This window comes from Podarcis cretensis (assembly GCF_951804945.1).
Source record: "Podarcis cretensis genome assembly, chromosome: 3".
NCBI classification, from domain to species: Eukaryota; Metazoa; Chordata; class Lepidosauria; order Squamata; family Lacertidae; genus Podarcis; species Podarcis cretensis.
In genome coordinates, this window is record NC_137172.1 from 7,015,192 (window position 1) to 7,038,578 (window position 23,387).

Sequence of the window (23,387 nt, forward strand, 5' to 3'; positions counted from 1 at the left end):
GAATGTTGGAGAGTCTGAGATTTTGTTATCTAACAATCCATCCATGTTCCCTGTGCTAATGTTTGGTTGTCTGCTCAAAATTCCAGTAAAATGGGCAAGCCTCTGGTGTGTCATAGCTTCGAAACACTGAACAGAACAGAAACTTGGATTCCAGAAACAACTGAGCTAACCATTTGCCAAATTTTCTTCTGGATCTTCTGTTATGGTTCCTGGTGCACAGAGACATCGGAGGACAGCCGATGCTAGCCCTGCTCAAGATGTTCTATAAATTGGGCAAAGTCGGTATCACTTCATATAAGTAACAGTGACTTTATTTATTCTGCTAAGAACTATCAGTTCCATATTTGCAGAGGGTCAATTAGATATTTAGGTATAATCATACCAATGGATATCACCGAATTAGTAGCATGTAATTTAAACAAAGTAATCAATGAGTTTTCTTTATCTATTAATAGATGGGAGTCATTTAACTTGCCCTTATGCGGAAGGGTTAATACTCTTAAATGAACATTATTCCCAGAATAATCTATAGTGTGAGTAGAATTCCAGGTGATATATGTAGTAAATATTCCCAGAAAAGGAATTCCTTAATTAGGAAATGTCTATGGAGTTCTGCAACTCCAAGAATATCCTTACTAAAAATGTAATTATCAATTTGACCAGAGGAGCAGAGGAGGGCTGTCCAATGGTCAAGGCTCTGGAGACCGAACCTTATGTGGAAGATGGCTGAAGGAGCTGGGTATGTTGAGCTTGCAAATGAGGAGACTGAGAGGTGATATGATAGCCATCTCAAGGGCTGTCACATCGAAGAGGGAGCTAGCATGTTCTCTGACTTTGACCAATTTATAGAATATCAAGAAGTTTGACCAAAATGATCTACAATTTGCATCAATCTTGGAAAAGAAGTCAAGGAAAAAGGAAATGAAATTTACTGCTCCATATACACTTATAGAAAATCATTTTAAAATGAGGTACAGGTCTTATTGAATGCCAAATAAACTGGCCAAGATGTATAAAAATGTGTGAAGTAAATGTTGGAAATGTAAGCAAATAGATGGCTCATTCTTCTATATGTGGTGGACATGCAAAAAAGCTAAAGGTTTTGGGGAAACAATATATAATAAATGTTGAAATGGGCTATTCCCAAAAAGCCTGAAACTATTTATGTACAGTAGCTAGAATATCATATGCACAGAAATTAAGAGATCACAATGATGAATGGAAGAATGGAGGCCTTTTGTGGACTTAAAAAAGAAATTGTAGTCAGATGAAATTGTGGGCAGGATAAAAACCGTGGAGGAAAAATAATAAAATACCTTTAGTACAGAAAATTTTTGTAATAGATAAAGATATAATGCAGTAGAAAGTGTTTGAGTAGAAGCATTGAAGAAGTGGAGGAGGAGGAGTTTGGATTTGATACCCGCTCTGTCACTACCCAAAGGAGTCTCAAAGGGGCTAACATTCTCCTTTCCCTTCCACCCCCACAACAAACACTCTGTGAGGTGAGTGGGGCTGAGAGATTTCAGAGAAGTGTGACTAGCCCAATGTCACCCAGCAGCTGCATGTGGAGGAGAGGGGAAGCGAACCCGGTTCACCAGATTACGAGTCCACTGCTCTTATCCACTACACTACACTGGGCTCTCTGTGGGGGTGGGAAATCAATTTATGAAACAATGTGACTATTTGATAGGAATATCATTGTGAATATGTTTTGGGGAAAATAATAAAGAATTATACTACACGTAAGAGAGAATGGTCTACACTGACACACAACAGTTCTTCAGGGTTTCTGGATAGGGAAATAACTGGGACTCAACCTGAGACCTTCTGCATTTGCAGCAGATGCTCCCTCCCTGTGCCCTCTTACCTGCAACAACATGGAAGAAGATGAAGACCAGAGAAAAGCTCAGACAGAGGAACCTCATGGCTGTAGTTTCCTCTGAGATCTCTGCCAAAGGGAAGGCACTCTAAGGCAGAAGGAAGTGGAGTTTGGATGGAACAAGGAGGTTCTCTCTACTTATAGTGTTGCCGTGCCAAAAAGATGCTGAAACACACATTTGTGCAGAGACTTCCGGTCGGCGCCAGCGTTTAATGGCGGTCCGAGCCTCGAGCTCCGAGGCAGGACTGCTTCGCTAGTTCGGGTCTTACCCGCTACGGCAAGCGGGGGACCCCTAAAATCACAGGCGCGGAGCCTGTGAACAAAGGAGATTCGGTGGGCACCTTTTGCGCCCCCCGGCACTGTGAGGGAGCCTTTTTAAAGGCTTCTAAGCGGCATCGGGGTAAGCGCGGTGCTGAGAGTCGTCACCCAGCTAGCGGAGTGAAGCCGCGTCGCCATGAACGGAGAGCGCCGATTCCTTCCTGCAATTGGAATTTGACCACAGCACCCGTGAGTAAGATCGAAAAAGTAACGGGACATTAAATAAGAAATTCGGCTGAAAACGGGAAAGGCATAAATTAAGGAAGTCTGCCTTCCCGGAGCTGCATGAGAGATAAAGCAACGAAAACCAAGCTGCATTTGAAGGGAACGTTTCTATTTTTTTAAGCTGTCAAACTGACATCGGACTTAAACTTCCCCCCAGATCGGCAGGAGAAGGGGGGAAGGGATTGGGACATTGTTAACCTGCTGGAAAATTACTGGAAAATTAAGCCTTCCATTGCCAAACCCCCCTAGGTCGGGCTGCCCAAATAAGACACCGGGATGTGGACTGTCAAACTTTGCGAAGTGGGGGTTTGCTCGTAACAAAGTTACCGGACCTTAGATTTACCCTGTTGCATTTTGGCTACATAGAAGATAGAGACGTTACGGTTTGGATATTGGAAACTATTGGCTACTGTTATACTTCCTTGCTTCTTTGTTTTTCTTTCTCCTTGCCACTTGGATACAATTGAATGCTCCCTCTAGAGGGTTTTAAGTGAAACTGTTGCACTTGGAAAAGTAACAGTGGGATTTTCCACTTGGAAATCAACTCTGTGAAAACGACCTTGAGGATATGAGTGCCCCTACAGAAGAGATAGTAACAAGGCAGAAAGCAAAACAATCTCACAAGAAAAGGGGCTCTATATCAGGAACTGTACCAGCTGCACAGGAAAAAACACCAGCTTCTATGGATCCTATGACTCAGGCACTACTTAAAATAAATCAATCCCTGGAAGCATTGACAAAGCTATCGACAGAGAACTCTAAAAAATTAACAGAGTTGACAACAAGACTGGATGTGAATACAGCTAGTGTAAAATCTAACACAGATTCTATAAATAGATTAATCCAGGAAAATTCAGAAACACGAAAGATTGCAGAAAGTGCAAAAACAACGGCTGAAGAGACAAGGGAAAAGTTTGGGCCTATTATTAAAAAAGTGAATGAGCATGATGCAGCCCTCTCCTTATTGGAACTTCAACGTAAAGAGAAGAACCTAAAACTTAGATTGGTGCCTGAAGGGGAAGGGGACAACCTTGTGCAATTTCTTACAGAGAACATTATAGCTTTTTGGCAGGAGGAATGGGAGGAAGATGAACAAGGAATCCTCTAGAGAGAGAGGGAACTTTCTTCTCTTAAGCAAAAATGACATGGACAAGAATAGACCAAATTTGGATTTCTAGCAGTCTGGCGTCAAGAACAAAAAAAGTAGAAATATGTCCAAAAACGTGCTCCGACCATAATGCAGTGAAGATGGAGATGAAACTAACAACAACTGGATCCTTTAGATGGAGAATGAATGACACCCTATTTAAGGATGAAGAGATCCACAAGAAGGCCCTTAAAACATTAAAAGATTACTTTGAGATCAACAGGAAAACAGATGTGGAAAAAAGAATAATCTGGGACGCAAGCAAAGCCGTGATGCGAGGTTTCCTAATTCAACAAAATTCTATAAAGAGGAAGCAACAAAATGAGAAGAGGGAAAATTTTTTAGAAAAAATAAAAGAAGGAGAGAAGAAGCTGAGGTCCAAACCAAAGTCCCATGAGATTTTGAGAGAAATAAAGTTTTATCAGATGCAATATATGGAGCTCATGAACCAACAAATAGAATGGAAGATAAAGCAAATGAGACAAAGAACTTTTGAATCAGCGGATAAATGTGGGAAACTTCTGTCATGGCAACTGAAAAAAAGGCAGAAAATGAATACTGTAACAAGTCTAGAAATGGATGGAAAAATTATCCACAAACCCAATGAGATAAACAATTGTTTTCAAAGTTTTTTTAAGAAATTGTATGCACAAGGGCCAATCAATGAACAAGAAATAGAAGAATTCATCAGAAAATACGGTTTACCAAAAATTTCAGAACAAAGTAAAAGGATCTTAAATGAGGAAATAACAGAACAAGAAATAGAGGGTGCCATCCAAAATATGAAATTGGGAAAATCACCAGGACCAGACGGTCTGACGGCCAAATACTACAAAATGCTGAAAGAATGGCTGATACAACCATTGAAGGAAGTCTGCAATGAAATTTTGAAGGGGAAAAAGGCACCTGAATCGTGGAAAGAGGCTTTCATCTCACTTATACCGAAAACAGAGACTGAGAAGAACCAGGTCAAAAACTACCGCCCTATATCTTTACTCAATGTGGATTACAAAATTTTTGCAGACATTTTGGCAAAAAGATTGAAAAGAGTGTTGACAGAAGAGATTCATAAGGACCAAACAGGCTTTCTCCCAGGTAGACATATGTCAGACAATGTGAGGAACATTATAGACATTTTGGAGCTGCTGGATGTTGACATTAACAGGAAAGCAGTTCTGATTTTTGTGGACGCGGAGAAAGCCTTTGACAATATCTGTTGGACTTTTATGAAAAAGAATCTCCAAGGGATGGGGGTAGGCCAAGGTTTTGAAAACGGTATAGGTGCAATATATTCTCAACAAAAGGCCAAGTTAATTGTAAACAATGTGGTAACAGAAGAAATACCCATAGAAAAAGGTACACGGCAGGGTTGCCCAATATCCCCTTTGCTTTTTATATCAGTCCTGGAGGTTTTGTTAAACATGATTAGAAAGGACCAGTTGGTTAAAGGAGTTCAGGTCGGAGCTAGACATTACAAATTAAGAGCATTTGCAGATGACCTAGTATTGACTTTGCAACAGCCAGACACTAGTACTAAAAGAGTATTAGAATTAATTGAAATATTTGGTCGAGTAGCAGGTTTTAAATTGAATAAACAAAAAACGAAAGTGTTGGAAAAAAATTTAACAATGGAAGAAAGAGAGAGTTTTCAGAATGAAACAGGCTTGGAAATAACAAAAAGGGTAAAATACCTGGGGGTAAACTTAACATCCAAGAATGTGAACTTATTTAAGGATAACTATGAAAAATGTTGGTCAGAAGTTAAAAAGGATTTGGAAATATGGTCAAGGTTGAAACTTTCCTTGTTAGGCCGAATTGCTACTATTAAGATGAATGTATTGCCTAGAATGTTGTTTTTATTCCAGACGTTGCAGATTGTGGATAAGATGGACTGTTTCAAGAAGTGGCAGAAAGACATATCAAAATTTGTCTGGCAGGGCAAAAAGCCCAGAATTAAATTTAAGATTTTAACTGATGCAAAGGATAGAGGGGGGTTTGCCCTGCCGGACTTAAGACTTTATTATGAATCAGCAGCTTTCTGCTGGTTGAAACACTGGCTACTTCTTGAGAATACTGACATTTTGGATCTGGAAGGGTATGATAATAGTTTTGGTTGGCATGCATACTTATGGTACGACAAGGTAAAGGTGTATAAAAGTTTTAAAAACCATATTGTAAGGAAAGCATTGTATAACGTTTGGATTAGATACAAAGATTTGCTGGAAAGTAAAACCCCTAGGTGGGTGTCACCAATGGAAGCTAGGGAAGTAAAAAAGCTTAATATGGATTCTAAATGGCCAAAATATCATGAGATTTTAGAATACGATGGCGAAAGGGTGAAACTTCAGAGTTATGAGAAACTAAAGCCTAAGGTTCGAGATTGGTTGCACTACTATCAGATAAATGAGACGTTCAAACAGGACAGGAAAATAGGATTTCAGAAAGAGAAGTCAAAATTAGAAACAGAATTATTGGAACCCAATACTAAGAACTTATCAAAAATGTATAACTTGCTGTTAAAATGGAATACACAGGATGAAATGGTGAAATCAGCTATGATTAAATGGGCACAAGATATCGGTCATGATATTATGTTTGCTGACTGGGAACAGTTATGGACCACCGGTATTAAATTTACTGCATGTAATGCCTTAAAGGAAAATATTATGAAAATGATTTACCGGTGGTACATGACCCCAGTCAAGCTTGCAAAAATATACCATCTGCCTAGTAATAAGTGTTGGAAATGTAATGAGACTGAAGGCACTTTCTACCACCTTTGGTGGACCTGCCCAAGGGTTAAAGCTTTCTGGGAAATGATCTATAATGAAATTAAGAAGGTCCTTAAGTGGACTTTTCCTAAGAAACCAGAGGCTTTCCTTTTGGGCATGGTGGGCCAAGTGGTGTCAAGGAAGGATAGGATTTTCTTTATGTATGCCACTACAGCAGCAAGAATTCTACTGGCAAAGTATTGGAAGACGCAAGAACTACCTACTCTGGAAGAATGGCAAACAAAGGTGATTGACTTTATGGGACTGGCCGAGATGACGGGCAGAATCCGGGACCAGGGGAAAGAGACAATGGAAGAGGACTGGAAGAAATTCAAAATATATCTTAAAAATAATTGCAAAATTGAGGAGTGCTAAGATGTCAGGGGGTAAGAAGTAAAGAATTGCAGCAGTAAACAAAAAAACTTAAGAAATTTTTATGAAAGGGAATTAAGATAATGGACCTAAGGGTTGCTAAAGAATTATTAAACAAGGATGCAGGGATGGGGAGGTATGGGGAAGTCAAAGAAAGAAGGGAATGAACTGACGAGCTTGAAGTTGTACTGTTTTATACTGTTCTTTATTATTTGTGTGGAAAATTAATAAAAATTATTATAAAAAAAAAAGAAACACACATTTGTGCATCTGAGTGGGAAATGCTGCAAACAGGTATTTCCTGCAATTGTCAACATTTGAACCATCCAGGCCTCTTTTTTCTTAACTCATCCTAGGCAATTTATTCATCTTGGAGAACTTCCTGGGATTTATCTGAAGAACATCCTTTCTCAAACAATCACAACGTGTGCTGTACTTCGGGTGTGGTTTTTCCAATTCCATATCAATTAACAGATTTCCCATCATCTCACAGAATCAGCTGCCAAATTCATGGCGCCTGGATGGAAAGGAAGCGGAATGTTGTTTAAGAGATTTGCTTTAATGCAGTCTGATGCAAGTGCAATTGCAGTACAGTGGTACTTTGGTTCTCAAACTTAATTTGTTCCGGAAGTCCATTCCAAAACCAAAGCGTTCGAAAACCAAGGCACGCATTCCCATAGAAAGCAATGCAAAATGGTTTAATCCATTCCAAACTTCTAAAAACAACCCCTAAAACAGCAATTTAACGTGAATTTTACTATCTAACGAGACCATTGATCCATAAAATGAAAGCAATAAACAATGTACTGCTGTCACACAATCAGTCAATCAGTTGCTGAACTGGGTTACACACAGTCACAAAAACAAAAGAAAAAGAGCCGCAAAAACAAAGACACAAAATAAGTAGCAAAAACAGACAGACCTCAGTGTAACACTCAAAACAGAAGTGCAGCACTCAAATCGGAAGCATAACCATTAAAACAGAAGTGTTGGACTCAAAACGGAAGTGTGGCAGTCAAAACGGAAGTATAACACTCAAAACGGAGCACCTTTGGCTTCTGAAAAAGGTTCACCATCCGGAACACTTACTTCCGTGTTTGCATCGTTTGGGTTCCAAGTTGTTTGAGTACAAAGGTATTTTGGAACCAAAGTACCACTGTACCTACAAAGAAAGAAACTTTTCCATTTGCTTTTCTTCTGGTCTGCAGTTTTGGATTCATTTTTGCTTAGTATGCTTGTTTCTGTGATGCTTGTATTTTTATGTTCTCCTCCCCTATTTTATGACCCCCCAAAAAACTCACACCATACAAATTAGTGGTTTTATTCCATCATTCATAATAAATAAACACAAACAAGAACAACAGATGTAAAATAAAATTAAAAATGCAGAAATGAGAAAGAAGCCCAAGTATCCACAGTGGTACCTGGGGTCACATATACTTCAGGTTACATACGTTTCAGGTTACAGACTCCGCTAACCCAGAAATAGTACCTCGGGTTAAGATCTTACTTTCATTAATTTCCCCCCATATATCTAGTCAGAATCCCTTTTCTTGTAACTTGAACTGATTGGTTAGAGTCCTACCCTCCAAGGCAGGAGAAAACAAGCTTGCTCCCTCTTCCATGTGACAGCCCTTGTGTTATTTGAAGATGGCTATCATATCTCCTCTCAGTATCCTCATCTGCAGGCTCAACATACCGAACTCCTTCAGCCGTTTTCCAAATAATAATAATAATAATAATAATAATAATAATAATAATTTATACTCCACACTCCCCAGCTAAGGCCGGGCTCAGGGCGCATAACAAGCAATAATAAAAACAAGTTCAATGAATACGAATTAAAAACAAAATTAAAATACAACATTAAAACATTGAAACTTTAAAATATTCTCTCTTTTGTGTAGTGTAATTCTTTATTATTTTTCCCCAAACATATTCACAATGATATTCCTATCAAATAGTCACATTGTTTCATAAATCGAAATTCATAAAGGTCAGAATTGCTTCCTGGAAGTAAAGGTGTCTTTGTTGATTCAGCTAAGAATTATCAGTTCCATATTTGCAGAGAATCAATTAGATATTTAGGTATAACCATACCAAAGGATATCACCCAATTAGCAGTATGATGTAAGGGGACGCAGGTGGCGCTGTGGGTTAAAGCCTCAGCGCCTAGGACTTGCCGATCGAAAGGTCGGCGGTTCGAATCCCTGTGGCGGGGTGCGCTCCCGCTGCTCGGTCCCAGCACCTGCCAACCTAGCAGTTCGAAAGCACCTCCGGGTGCAAGTAGATAAATAGGGACCGCTTACCAGCGGGAAGGTAAACGGCGTTTCCGTGTGCGACTCTGGCTCGCCAGAGCAGCAATGTCACGCTGGCCACGTGACCCGGAAGTGTCTCTGGACAGCGCTGGCCCCTGGCCTCTTAAGTGAGATGGGCGCACAACCCCAGAGTCTGTCAAGACTGGCCCGTACGGGCAGGGGTACCTTTACCTTTTTAATATAAACAAAGTACCTAATGAGTTTTCTTTATATAGTGATAGAATTACAGAATCAGAGAATTGGAAGGGACCCCAAGGGTCACCTACACCATCCCCCTGCAATATAGGAATCTCAGCTAAAGCATCCCTGACAGATGGCCACCCAACCTCTGCTTAATAACCTCCAAGGAAGGAGCGTCCACAACCTCCTGAGGGAGACCATTCCACTGTTGAACAGATCTTACTTTCATTATTTCCCTCCCCCCCCCATATATCCAGTCAGAATCCCTTTTCTTGTAACTTGAACCGGTTGGTTAGAGTCCTACCCTCCAAGGCAGGAGAAAGCAAGCTTGCTCCCTCTTCCATGTGACAGCCCTTGTGTTATTTGAAGATGGCTATCATATCTCCTCTCAGTTCCCTCACTTGCAGGCTCAACATACCCAACTCCTTCAGCTGTTTTCCAAATAAATAAATAATAATAATAATAATAATAATAATAATAATAATTATTATTATTATTTTTATCTATACCCCGCCCTCCCCAGCCAAGGCCGGTCTCAGGGCGCATAACAAGCAATAATAAAAACAAGTTGAATGAATACAACTTAAAAACAAAATTAAAATACAACATTAAAATATTGAAACTTTAAAATATTAAAATGTAGCCTCATCAAAGGAGGAGAAAGGAAAAGAAAAAAGAAAGAGGGGGAGGGAATCAAACTGGCTCCAAGCCAAAGGCCAGGCAGAACAACTCTGTCTTACAGCCCCTGCGGAAAGAAATCAGATCCTGCAGGCCCTGGTCTCATGAGACAGAGTGTTCCACCAGGCCGGAGCCAGAGTTGAAAAGGCCCTGGCTCTGGTTGAAGCTAATCTAACTTCCTTAGGGCCCGGGACCACTAGGGTGTTGCTATTTATGGACCTTGAGGCTCTCTGTGGGGCATACCAGGAGCGGCGGTGCCGTAGGTATGAGGGTCCTAGGCCATGAAGTGCTTTAAAGGTCAAAACCAGCACCTTAAATCTGACCCTGCACTCCACCGGGAGCCAGTGCTGCTGGAAAAGCACTGGGTGAATATGCTCTCATGGCAGAGACCCCGTGAGGAGCCTCGGTGCAGCATTCTGCACCCGCTGGAGTGTCTGGGACAGTTTCAAGGGCAGCCCCACGTAGAGCGAATTACAGTAGTCAAGCCTGGAGGTTACCGTTGCATGGATCACTGTGGGCAGGTCGGGGCGGGAAAGGTAAGGGACCAACTACTTGATGCGGTGAAAGTGGAAAAATGTCACCTTGGCTGTTGCTGTAACCTGCACCTCCATGGAAAGGGAGGCGTCACGGATTACACCCAAACTTTTAACAGAAGGCAATGGCACTAATTGGGCCTCCGCAAGAGAAGGGAGTTGGTCCCTCATCCCCATGCCATCTCGACCCAGCCATAGGACCTCTGTCTTCAAAGCATTTAGTTTCAATCTGCTCCCACGAAACCATCCAGCCACAGCTTCCTAATATCTGGTCAGTGTGTTCGGGGCCAAGTCGGTGTAGCCATCCATCAACAGATAAAGCTGAGTGTCATCAGCATATTGGTGACAGCCCAGCCCAAAGTTCCGGACAATCTGGGCAAGGGGGTGCCTAAAGATGTTAAAAAGCATCGGGGAGAGGATTGTGCCCTGCGGCACTCCACACACCAAGGAGTGGCATGACTACATTTCCCTCCCTAGTGCCACCCTCTGTCCCCAACCAGAGTTAAAAGAGCACAGCCATTTACGGGCTATGCCCTGTATCCCCACGTCGGTGACACAGTGGTCCAGAAGATCATGATCAACCATGTCAAAGGCTGCTGACAAATCTAAAAGGATCAGCAGTCCTGACCCGCCTCGATCCAGTTGTCTACGGAGATCATCTGTTAGGGCAACCAGAGCTGTCTCGGTCCCAAAACCAGGACGGAAACCAGACTGAAATGGATCTAAAGCCATTGTTTCCTCCAGAAACCTACCAAGCTGTTCAGCAACCACTCTCCCAATTACCCTACCCAGATATGGAAGGTTTGAAACTGGGCAGTAATTGGATAGATCTAAAGGATCTAGTGAAGTTTTCTTTAAGAGCAGACACACCACTGCTTCCTTCTGTTCCCCTGGGAATGTCCCCGTGGCAAGGGACAAATTGATAATTTCAACCAGGGGGGACCGCGCGACATCTAGACACGCCCTAATCAGCCAAGATGGGCACAGATCAAGGAGGCAGGTGGTGGGCCTTCCAACTTGGAGAAATCTATCCACATCAGCAGGAAGTATACGATCGTAATGGTCCAACACTGGACCTGAAGTCAGTCGAGGGGCCTCCAGTTCAGTCACTGTATCTATATTGGCAGCGAGGTCACGGCGGAGCAACAGGACTTTCTCCGCAAAAAAGCTCGCGAATGCCTCACAACTGTGGGTCGAATTTGTGCTTAAATTTGGTTGTCCTCCTAAGGACGTTATTGACCCAATTATTCTAAAAAGTTGTGCCGGGTGAGAGCTAGCAGATGCAATGGAAGCTGCAAAGTAAGATTTCTTAGCAGCTTTCATAGCCATCTCATAGGCTTTCATAAGCGTCCTATAAGATGTTTTTGAGGCTCCGTCACAAGTCCGTCGCCATGCTCGCTCTAGCCGTCTTAGATCCCGCTTCATTTTCCGGAGCTGCTCAGTAAACCAAGGGGCCCCGTTTCAACAGGGTCTCCGAGGGCGCTTAGGCGTGATCTCACCGATGGCTGCCAAGAGCCAGTTATTCCAGTCCTCAATAAGGTCATCTAATGAATTGCCAGGAGCGACTTTTGGTCTCCAGAGCCTTGATCATCTGACAGCCCTCCTCTGTCCCTCTGGTCAATATCCTTCTTGAATGCCAAATCCTCATTTTTTAATTGATAATTACATTTTTAGTAAGGATATTCTTGGAGTTGCAGAACCCATAGACATTTCCTAATTAAGGAATTCCTTTTCTGGGAATATTTACTACATATATCACCTGGAATTCTACTCACACTATAGATTATTCTGGGAATAATGTTTGTTTGAGAGTATTAACCCTTCCGCACAAGGACACGTTAAATGATTCCAATCTATTAATATATAAAGAAAACTCATTGATTACTTTGTTTAAATTACATGCTACTAATTCGGTAATATCCATTGGTATGATTATACCTAAATATCTAATTGACCCTCTGCAAATATGGAATTGATAGTTCTTAGCAGAATAAATAAAGTCACTGTTACTTATATGAAGCGATACCGACTTTGCCCAATTTATAGATTATCTTGAGGAGGGCTAGCATTGGCTGTCCTCCGATGTCTCTGCAAGAGAAGCTCCGGAAGAAAATTTGGCAAACGGTTAGCTCAGTTGTTTCTGGAATCCAGGTTTCTGTTCTGTTCAGTGTTTCGAAGCTATGACACACCACAGGCGTGCCCATTTTACTGGAATTTTGAGCAGACAACCAAACATTAGCACAGGGAACATGAATGGATTGTTAGATAACAAAATCTCAGACCCTCCAACATTCTGCCAGTTAAACTTGGGATGTGAGTCTTTCAGTGCCATACTCCCGGGCAAATGAGCTGAGGCTTCCCCTCTTCAGCCCCCGGTTGTTGTTTTCTCCTCCTCCTCCAGTGGGGGCAGCATTGGGCAGAGGAAGCATGGCAACTGGGTCCAGTGGGGGCAGCCTGACCTGCATAACCAGCAGCCCCCCCTCCTCCTCTGCTTCCATGGACTAAAGCGCAGCCGCTTTTTTTCCACAAAAGACATCTGTCTTTGGGTGCTGAGCTCTCACAAGAGCCAGCTGAATGGTGAGGGAGCTCAGCACAAATACCAGGACATCCAATCAGAAACTGGCATAGCTTCTGTAATTCTGTGATGTCCCAGTTGAATCAGGACTGTTGATGGATAAGCAGTCTTGTCTTGACATCTGGCATAGTGACCTGTGACCCTCCGATTGTTGTTGGACTACAATTACCATTATCCATGAACTGCAATTCCCACAAGCCCTGGCATATTCTGCGTGGGTTGAAGCCAAAGGGGGAGGGGGAGGAAATTATAAGCAGCATGATGATGAGCTGAGCATGCTCAAGGTAGCCACCGACACTACCTCCCCGCCCCCCCCAAAAGATACACTTTCCTCAGTCCATTTTAGCACCCGCTACCCCAGCCTGGTTTCCTAACATTGTTTCTCCTTTCCACTGCTGATTCTTTCTCCTCCCTGGAGTCTTCCTAACCAGTCAATGACCCCATTGTGGACGTATACCTGAAGGAGCATATCTACCTTCATCATTCAGCCCGGACACGGAGGTCCAGCTCCAAGTGTTGGGATTTTAGTTCCCACCAGCTGCAAACAAGCAGCCAGATTGTTTACATCATGTGATGTATCTGAGCATGTGACAGGAAGTCTGAGCCAGTTCTCAGTGCTCTCAGTATAATCTGGGTGGAGTTACAGTGAGTTGTCTTCCCCTTCTGGGTAGATGCAGAGTCGTGTCGTAGACTCGCATCCTGTACTGCTTAGGCGACCAGGTATGCTTTTGTACAGTCTTAATAAAGTAACAGTTAGACTACAGACTCTCCCCTTTTTTCTATGATGGATTGCCAGAAGATTGCTAGCGTGCACCTCACAGGAGGGAGGGGTCGCTTATCAATGGTTTCTCTGGACTGAGGGGGATTCCAGCCAGAGAGTGACCTCCGGAGAAAGGCCCTGGGTGCCTGGGATGCTGGCACCGCTCCCGGGCAGGCGTTTTTCCAATAACCTTCTGGCGGTTCCTTCATTGGGAGAGGCGAGGTTACAGGGAAGCAGGCAGAGGGCCTTTTAGGTAGTGGTGACCAAGGAACTAAGGGCAACGGCACCAGCGTGGTATTGGTCTAAGACATGGGCTCATGGGAGAAAACGATGTACATCGCCTTGAGTTCCTTGGGTAAAGTTGGGAGAGAAATGTCTACACAAAGAAATTGAAAGTCGCATGGATATGTGTTCCTATGTGTTGAACTTAAAATAAAATAGAAGCAGTAAAAGATATCTAAATTGGCATCTGCAATTATACTTGGCTATGTTATGAATTAATGTATGTAAATTAAAGTTGAGAAGAAAGACCCAGATCAATGATTGAATCTGGGATCTTGATCACTAGGCAGCAATAACCCTTCCCGACTCTTTAGTCTACACTCTCTCCCTGGCACCTCCCTGAGTTCCTTCTTTCCTTCTCAAAATTCCAGAAAACACCCCTTCAGAAAATTCCGAGTCCTACTCAGCGTACACCCATAGAAATCAATAAACCTGATGTGCATTCAGCAGCATTAAATACCACTCTCAGTGACCTATGGGCACCCACAAGGCAGTGGATCCTGAATAATCAGTTCCTGTTAGGTCATGGCTCCATTCTGGGTTCAGTTCACCCTATCCCACCCATGTTCACATAACCAACTGGGCAGCAAAACCCAAGCTCTGCCTGGGTGCATGGAAAGCATTCACTGCAGTTATCTCCTCCTGGGACTCGGGGATGAGAACTTCAGTCAAGAGTGATCTTGGGCAGATATGATGCTCTTCCACTGGAGGTGGGTCATATTTAGTCATAGATGCTTTTTTAAAAAATGAAAAAATACAATTTTATATTTACAGGTTAATATGCTTTTAAATAGATGATCATCTGAACAGACTCATCTTTATTTCATTGCCTGCTTTCACAAATGGATTGATCAGGCCCACTTTCACAAGCAACGATCCAGAAGAATCAGCGTTGCAATCAGGCTTTCATACCTATGGTTGTGGGCTGCTCACTGATGTCACTCAAGGGCACAGCATTGTGCATTGAAGCCACAGTAAGCAGGAAGCGTTAGACCAGATGTGCAGCGTTTGGTGAGTTCCTCCTGGCAGAACCCCCCTTTTCCTCTTACATTGATTATTGTCCTAAATAAAAGAAAGAAGGAAATCTGTAATTGATGGCACTTTCATGAGCCTGGAGTCGGAGTGCTCACCTTCAGGAGATGAGGGGGGATCATAGAATTGTAGTGTTGGAAGGACTCAATGGAACGTTTAAGGCCACCCTGCAATGCCGGAATCTGTAGCAGAAGGGAAGGGGACATGCAGGCCCAGCCCCAAAAGAGATGTCAGTGGAATATGCAAGATCAATGCCGACATCTCCTGGCCCATCCTGGATGTCAGGATGGGCCACTGGCAGCTTCTGACTTTGAGGACTCCATCACAGGCTAGCATAGATCTATTAAATTATTTCTCATCTCCACAAAATTAGACTTCCGGGTTGGCGCCATCGCCGAATGGCGGACTCCCTCCGAGCTCCGGAGGGAGCCTGCTCGGCAGGGGCTGGGTCCTACCGCACCGGCGACGCGGGGACCCTCAAAAACCATGGGCGCTGAAACCCATGGACATGGTGACTCGGCTGGCACCTTTTGCGCCCCCCCGACCCGCGAAGGAGCCTTTTTAAAGGCTGCGGAGCGGGTGACGGGGGGTGGGGTGGTGCTTTGAGTCCTTCGCTTCCCCTGCCGAGCGAAGCCGCATGCCATTCGACGGAGAGCGCTGACTTCTTCTATTGAAAATCTGGACTTAAAAGAATAACCCGTGAGTAATCGGAACCTGGACTAAAAAGGGGGATAATTTTTTTTAAAAAAATTCGGAGTGAACGGGGGAGGCGCAAAAAGGAAGTCACCCCCCCCTGTTGTAGAAGATTTAAAGCAAAGGATTTGACAATTAAGATCGAGTGCAACCCTATTTTGACAAAGTTATTAACTTTGCCAGGGAAAATCATAAGACTGAGCTGGAGGAGAAAGGTGGAATTGAACTAAAAAGCAACCCCCCCCCCCCCCGGAACCCTGGGAGCGATTTGTGAGAGCGCCGGGAGAAGAGAAATAGAGGTTTTGACAGCTGTCAAAGAGCTGTCAAAGCGGAAGAATAAAATAGAGATCTTTGTTATGAGGACTTTGCCGGTTACATTTGTTATAAACTGGATACAAATTGTTACAAACAAGGAATAACAAGTTATTTTGACTGGTGGACGTGATCTGGAAGGGAATTTAGTTATTGCAATCCACCTAGAGGAGCCGAGGGATATTACAAGTATTGTTGGCGTGGAATTTGACCAGAACTTTCTATCTCCTGGGAAACTGCAGAAATGGAACACTATTTTGTCTACAGAGGCACTAAAGGAGACAATAGATTTATCTATTGAAGAATGAAAAGGACTTGACGTAATGTTTTGTTCTTGAATAACAAGCCTCTGTAGAGGAATTAGAAGCTTTTGGAATTAAAAGTGGAGAAATCGAAGTTGGAAACAGAACTGTTGGAGCCTAAGACTAAGGTATTATCAAGAATGTATAACTTGCTGCTGAAATGGAATACACAAGACGAAATGGTTAAATCGGTTATGATAAAGTGGGCTCAGGATATTGGGCATAATATTATGTTTGAGGACTGGGAAAGGTTGTGGACCACTGGGCTGAACTTCACTGCATGTAATGCTCTGAAGGAAAATGTAATGAAAATGATATATAGATGGTACATGACCCCAGTTAAACTTGCCAAAATATACCATTTGTCTGATAATAAATGTTGGAAATGTAAAGAACATGAAGGAACATTCTTTCACCTCTGGTGGACTTGCCCTAGAGTGAAGGCCTTCTGGGAAATGATATATAATGAGTTGAAAAAGGTATTTAAGTATACCTTCACTAAGAAACCAGAGGCCTTCCTTCTGGGCATTGTCGGCCAGAAGGTGTTAAAGAAGGACCGAACATTTTTTATGTATGCAACAACGGCAGCAAGGATACTCATCGCCAAGAGCTGGAAAACTCAAGATCTACCCACACTGGAAGAGTGGCAGATGCAGCTGATGGACTATATGCAACTGGCCGAGATGACTGGCAGAATCCGAGACCTGGGAGAAGAGAGGGTTGAAGAAGACTGGAAGAAATTCAAGATTTATCTACAAAAGTATTGTAATTTGGTTGAAGGCTAAGAAGGATGCTAGATCATAAATAATTGCCTACCACTGAATTAGATTTGAAATTGACGATAAGTGAGATTGAGGGAAATATAAAATTTGTGGAGAATAGATCAAATTAATTGAACAAAATTTAAGAATATAAACAAGATGATAAATTGCTGGGAAAAATTTATAACGATGTAAGTGGGAGTGGGAGACGTGAGGGAGTCCAAAGAAGTTCTGAAAAATGTGTTATGATTCATGGTATATTGTTTATTATTTTTGCATTTTGTATTTTAAAAAAAATCTTAATAAATATTTATAAAAAAAAAAAGAAGCTTTTGGAATTGGAACATTTGTGCAGGAGAGCAGGGAAAAAGAAAAAAAAAAGGAGGAGTGAGATCAACAAGAACAACAAAAATAATAAGAACTGGACAAAGTTGGAAGTGGGATCATTTGGGACATCCAGATTTGACAGGTTTAAAGGAATAAAATTGGAGCTTTCACCCCTAGATATAAAAATCTGGATGGAAGAAATGGGCCTTTTTTGAGACAGACTCCTTCCAAGATTGGACATTCGAAACTAAATTTGACTGGGAAAGGACTATGGTTTAGAGAGATGTGGGAACTCCAGGAAGATATCAGACGTCGAGGAACATTGGGAACGCAACCGGGAAAGGGGGGAGGGAAATTTGGAATCCAAAGGGCATAAAATTATTTTTTTATTTTTCTTCTATTGTAATCTGTATTGCATATTAAAGGGGGGAACTCGCGGAAGGGAACAGGTCGATTTTAGGGGATGGGAAAATATTTTTAAAATTAAGTCAATGATAACAAGTTTAAATTTGGGATAAGAATTTGTTGAAATTCTTTTTTGTTTATTTGTAAGAATTGGAATACAGGAGGGGGAGGGGAGGGGAAGTCCTGAAAAGATGTTATTGGGAAAAAGATTTTATGGAAAATCTTAATAAATATCATTTAAAAAAAATAAAAATAAATTATTTCTCATCTCCAGCCTCAGACTGCAGTTGCTTCTCAATTAATTTCTCCAGTATTTCTAAGAGGCTGTAGGAACTATCACCATTGTGTGTATCTGAAGAAGTGTGCATGCACACGAAAGCTCATACCAATAACAAACTTAGTTGGTCTCTAAGGTGCTACGGGAAGGAATTTTTTCGTTTTGTTTTTCACTACGGCAGACCAACACAGCTACATACCCGTAACTATCACCATTGTTGGCATTCAAGAATTTATCCCCTGATTCAGGTAATTAGGAACCATGAGGTTTCTAGCTCCGGTTCTACTGCTGCATATTGTGATGTATTTTGGTACTTCAGCTGAGGTCTGGTGAGTGCAGAATGAAGTGGGACTCTTTGTTGCCAAATCACATATGTGTTCTTGCAGCAGCAGCAGACTGCTGGCTCATCCTCACTTACTCAGCGCTGTCTTAACATTTTGGAGAGTTAGATCAGAGCCGTCATTTTTTACTGCCCATGGGAAGTGCAGATTGCACAGTTTGCACCCATATGAACATCTGTGGTATCAAAATTCCCTGTGCACAGAGGCAAATCTTGAGGCTCTAATGCTTAAAAGAAGATGCAGAACCTAGAAGTGCTGCATCAGCACTGAATCCAAATTTAGACATCTAAGAATAGGGTTAATATGTCCTGATTTATAAAGTGATTGACCACTATTCCCTTTAGCACAAACAAAGCCCTGCTTCTGCTTCCTCCAGTGAAAATGCAGAGTGTAGATCTGGAAATCAGGATTAAAAATGAGCAAACATTCACACGTGCGTGGGACCAACTCATGGGTAGATAGATAAGATAATACTTTATTCGGCTATAAGCCCACAAGGTAAAACAAATCAATAGATAAAATAGCATTTTACAATCTAAAATGCAATCTAAAATACTCTGGTTTCTCTTCAGATCGTATTAATCTTTCGCCTTTTACATGGGTATCATTTACTCCTACAGCAGCGTTCATTAGAACCACAGGAGACGTTTATAATCTCTCCAAAGGGACAGTTCGCAGTCCTTGGGTCCTGGCAAAAACCTCCCGAGAATCTACACAGTGGAGGATTATCTGTGGAAAAGAGAGGGAAGTAGATTTTCATTATTTGAGAGAACTCCTTGTGCAATACAGAAACGTTAATTTGACGGGCGTTTTGTTTTGAGCATTGAAATAGCACTTTCAAGTATGAGAGGCTGAGGACCTAGACTAGGAAATTGGAGACCAGCCTTCAAATCCAGACTCATCATGAGACTCCCTCGGTGGCCTTGGGCCAGTCCCTCACTCTGAGCCTAATCTGCCTTGCAGGGTTGTTGTGAGGATTAAATTAAGAAGAACCATAGAAGCCACTTGGAGCTCCTTTGAGAAGAACCTGGGATATAAATGCAATGAAAAAATATCAGTATTATTATGTCCCATAATGCTGATGGGGAGATCGAGGCTGAGAGTGAAAGTGTGGTTATCCATAGGCCAGCTGGTGAGCTCATGGTGGATTCTCACAGACTTGGATTGTCAGGCATGTGAGGTCCTGATTTGACTGATGCTCCGGTCAACATTATTTTTGTGCTTCAGGTGAGTTCTGGTGAGTGCAGAATGAAGTGGGAATCTTTGTTGCCAAATCATATTTGTGTTCCTTCAGCAGCAGCAGCAGACTGCTGGCTCATCCTCACTTACTCAGCGCTGTCTTAACATTTTGGAGAGTTAGATCAGAGCCCCCATTTTTTACTGCCCATGGGAAGAGCAGCTTGCACAGTTTGCACCCATATGGACATCTGTGGCATCAAAATTCCCTGTGCACAGATGAAAACCTTGAGGCTCTAATGCTTAAAAGAAGATCCAGAACCTAGAAGTGCTGCATCAAAACTGAATCCAACTTTTTACTTCTAAAAATTAAATTAATATACCCTGAGCGTATTATCAGCTACTCTGATCCAGAAACTGATCAGTGATTATTTCCTTTAGCACAAGCAAAGCCCTGCATTGTCCAGTGAAGATGTAGAATGTAGATCAGGAAAACAGGATTAAACATTAGCAAACATTTGCACGAGTGGGACCACCAAGTGATAGGTATCACTTACATCTACAGCAGCGTTCATTACGACCACAGGAGATGTTTGTAATCTCTCCAAAGGTACAGTTCTTAGTGATTGGGGCCTGGCAAAATCCTCCCGAGTATGTACAAAATGGAATTTCATCTGTGCAAAAGAGAGGGAATTAAATTGTCATTATTTGAAAGGACTTCTTGTGCAAAACATAAACATTCATTTGACTGATGTTTTGTTTTGAGCATTGAGCCTGAGGTCCTGGACCAGGAAATGGGAGACCAGCCTTCAAATCCAGCCTCATCATGAGGCTCACAGTGTCTCCTTGGACCTCTCAGGGTCGTTGTGAGGATTAAATTAGGAAGAACCACAGAAGGCACCTTGAGCTCCATGGAGAAAAAGGCGGGAGATAAATGCAATGAGTAAATACATATTCAAAGCCTTCTGTAACAGCACGTCAGTATTATTATGTCCCATAATACTGATGGGAGATCGAGGCTGAGAGTGAAAGCCTGGTTTACCCGAGGCCAGCTGGTGAGCTCATAGTGGTGTTTTACAGATTTTGATTGTCAGGCATGGGAAGTCCTGATTTGACTGACATCATCAATTTTACATAGAATGGTTGATTTGGGGGGGGGGATCTTCTTTATATATGGGGTTGCGGGTGGTGCTGTGGGGTAAACCGCTGAGCCTCTTGGGCTTGCCGATCGGAAGGTCGTCGTTCGAATCCCCATGATGGGGTGAGCTCCCTTTGCTCAGTCCCAGCTTCTGCCAACCTAGCAGTTCAAAAGCATGTCAAAGTGCAAGTTGATAAATAGGTACTACTACTGCAGCAGGAAGGTAAACAGCGTTTCCGTGCGCTGCTCTGGTTCTGCCAGAAGCGGCTTAGTCATGCTGGCCACATGACCTGGAAAAATTGTCTGCAGTCAGACGAGGGCTCCCTCGGTCAGTAAAGCTTGCTGAGCACCCAACCCCAGAGTTGTTTGCGACTGGACTTAACTGCCAGGGGTCCTTTACCTTTACCCTTATATATATATTTATTTACTACATATTTATCTCTTTTGCAAAAACAAAACAACTCAGTGGATATCACTTACCCCTGCAGCAGATTCCGTTTCTGCCACAGGAGACCCCCTTAATTTCTCCATTGACACAGTTTGTAGTTGCTGAATAATGGCAAGTTCCTCCTGCTAGTTCACATATAAATTGCCCTGTGTAAAAGAGAAGGGAAATAAATTCATTTCAGGGGGGCAAAGGGGTTGCCAACTACTTTTTTTCCAAACTAGAACCCTGCGTATTTAATGGGATGGCCAACTTTTACAGGCTTCTGCTGCCTCTCAACCTGTTAACTACTGTTTCTTTGGCCAACATTAGCAAGGGTCAGATCGGTCCTCCTTCTCTGCAAACACTCCAGCTGATTCCTGAACCTTGTAAGGGTGCTGACACAGCTGTACCCAGCCACTTGGGTGGCACATAAATCATAACATTATGATGATGATTATTGCTCCTGGGATCTTTTCAGCACAGCTGCCAAACCTAAATTTTACAGGTTGCTAATGGAAGGTGAGAAAAAATAGCAAATAATTCACCCACAGATCCACATAACTGGCCAGTAAGTCATCCTTCATTCCATTCTATTGAAGGTTCCCCCTTTGCTTTCAACATCTGCCAATCAGAATTACTGCTGTTCTGAGCTTCAGAAATACCTTGCCACTTGTGCCCTCTCTGAGAATGGTTTTTTCTGTAATCTTCCCAGTAGTGTTGCCAATGTGTTTTGCTCAGCTCATACCCAAATGTGCTGGCTATAGTCATTCTCAGCTACCAGCCAGGTGAGGAGGGGATAAGGCCCACTCATTTGGCCAGGGGAAACAATCTCTTCATTGGGTATACTGATGGGGTCCTGAGGTGGCAACAGTGGGCATTCTTTAACAAAGAAACTTGCTGGGTTAGGTCTACAATGGAATCCTTCATCAGATATTTACTGTTCATAGATCCAGGACCTCTGGAATTAGAAAGGTCTCGGGGATCATGCACACTAAATCTTCTAAACTCTCAGCAATATAAATGACCACCATGGAAGCTGCCTTGTGGCTTATTCAGCATCCTGAACGTTCTGCTTTTGCAAAAGCCATGTATTCAATTTCAATTTCAATACTATATATATTGTTAAATACTTTCCTCCTCCACCACCCCTTTTTAAGCAGCCAGATAGGAGAGGGAGCAGCCAGTTCATACTGTTGTTCCACCTACAGCAGTTTCTTAGGGTCTCCAGCAGGGGAAATACCTGGGACTGAACCTGAGACCTTCTGCATTTCCAGCAGATGCTCCCTCCCTGTGCCCTCTTACCTGCAACAACATGGAAGAGGAGGAAGACCAGAGTAAAGCTCAGGTAGAGGAACCTCATGGCTGCAGTTTCCTGTGAGATCTCTGCCAAAGGGAAGGCACTCTAAGGCAGAAGGAAGTGGAGTTTGGATGGAACAAGGAGGTTCTCTCTACTTATAGTGTTGCCATGCCAAATCCGGCAACTGTCAGCATAGCATCTGAACCCTCCAGGCCCCTTTCTCTTAAATCACCCTAAGCCATTTATTTATCATTCATCATCCTAAGATTTACCCACACAATCACCTTTCTCATATATTGACAATCTGTCCTGTGCTCCAGGCTTCAAACAGGTATTTCGTGCAACTCTCAGCATCCAAACTCTTCTCTCTTAACGCATCCTATGCAATTTATTCATCTTGGAGAACTTCCTAATATTTACCTGCAGAACAGCCTTTCTCCTCCTGTTTTCTTTCCATATCAGTTAACAGATTTCCTGCCATCTCACAAAAGCTGTTGCCAACTTCACAGAGCCTGGATAGAAAGGAAGTGGAATTTCGTGTAAGAGCTCGGCTGTAATGCAGTTTGATACAACCTCTTTGGGTTGCACTGTTCAGTTTGACTGCAGTTGCCATACCTACCAAGAAAGAATCTTTTCAGTTTGCTTTTCTCCTGGTCTGTACCTTTTTGGTTGCAGTTTGCTTAACATGCTTGCTATTGTGATGCATATAGTTTTATGTACATTGCCCCCATTATATGCTTCCCCCCATACCCACATAAATTAATTACTTTATCCCATCATTCATAAGTTATAAGCACAACCAAGAACAACACCCAGAAGATGAGAGGAGAAACATGTTAGTAGAAACATTGTTTAAATTCT

At 42.5% G+C, this 23,387-nt stretch overlaps 1 protein-coding gene across 1 annotated transcript in view; it reads right to left on the bottom strand.

Annotated features, from left to right (window-relative positions):
• LOC307211811 (uncharacterized protein) overlaps positions 1 to 23,033 on the bottom strand; it is a 198,677-nt gene extending 175,644 nt beyond the window's left edge. Inside the window, exons 1-5 of the mRNA XM_079968860.1 lie at positions 22,947 to 23,033; positions 22,532 to 22,612; positions 21,283 to 21,396; positions 20,222 to 20,338; positions 19,101 to 19,217 (exon numbers count right to left, since the gene is read on the bottom strand). Coding sequence (XP_079824986.1) covers positions 19,101 to 19,217; positions 20,222 to 20,338; positions 21,283 to 21,396; positions 22,532 to 22,612; positions 22,947 to 23,007 — 490 coding nt within the window. The 5' untranslated portion in view covers positions 23,008 to 23,033. The remainder of the gene's footprint in view (positions 1 to 19,100; positions 19,218 to 20,221; positions 20,339 to 21,282; positions 21,397 to 22,531; positions 22,613 to 22,946) is intronic.
• Between the last annotated feature and the right edge of the window lie 354 nt (positions 23,034 to 23,387).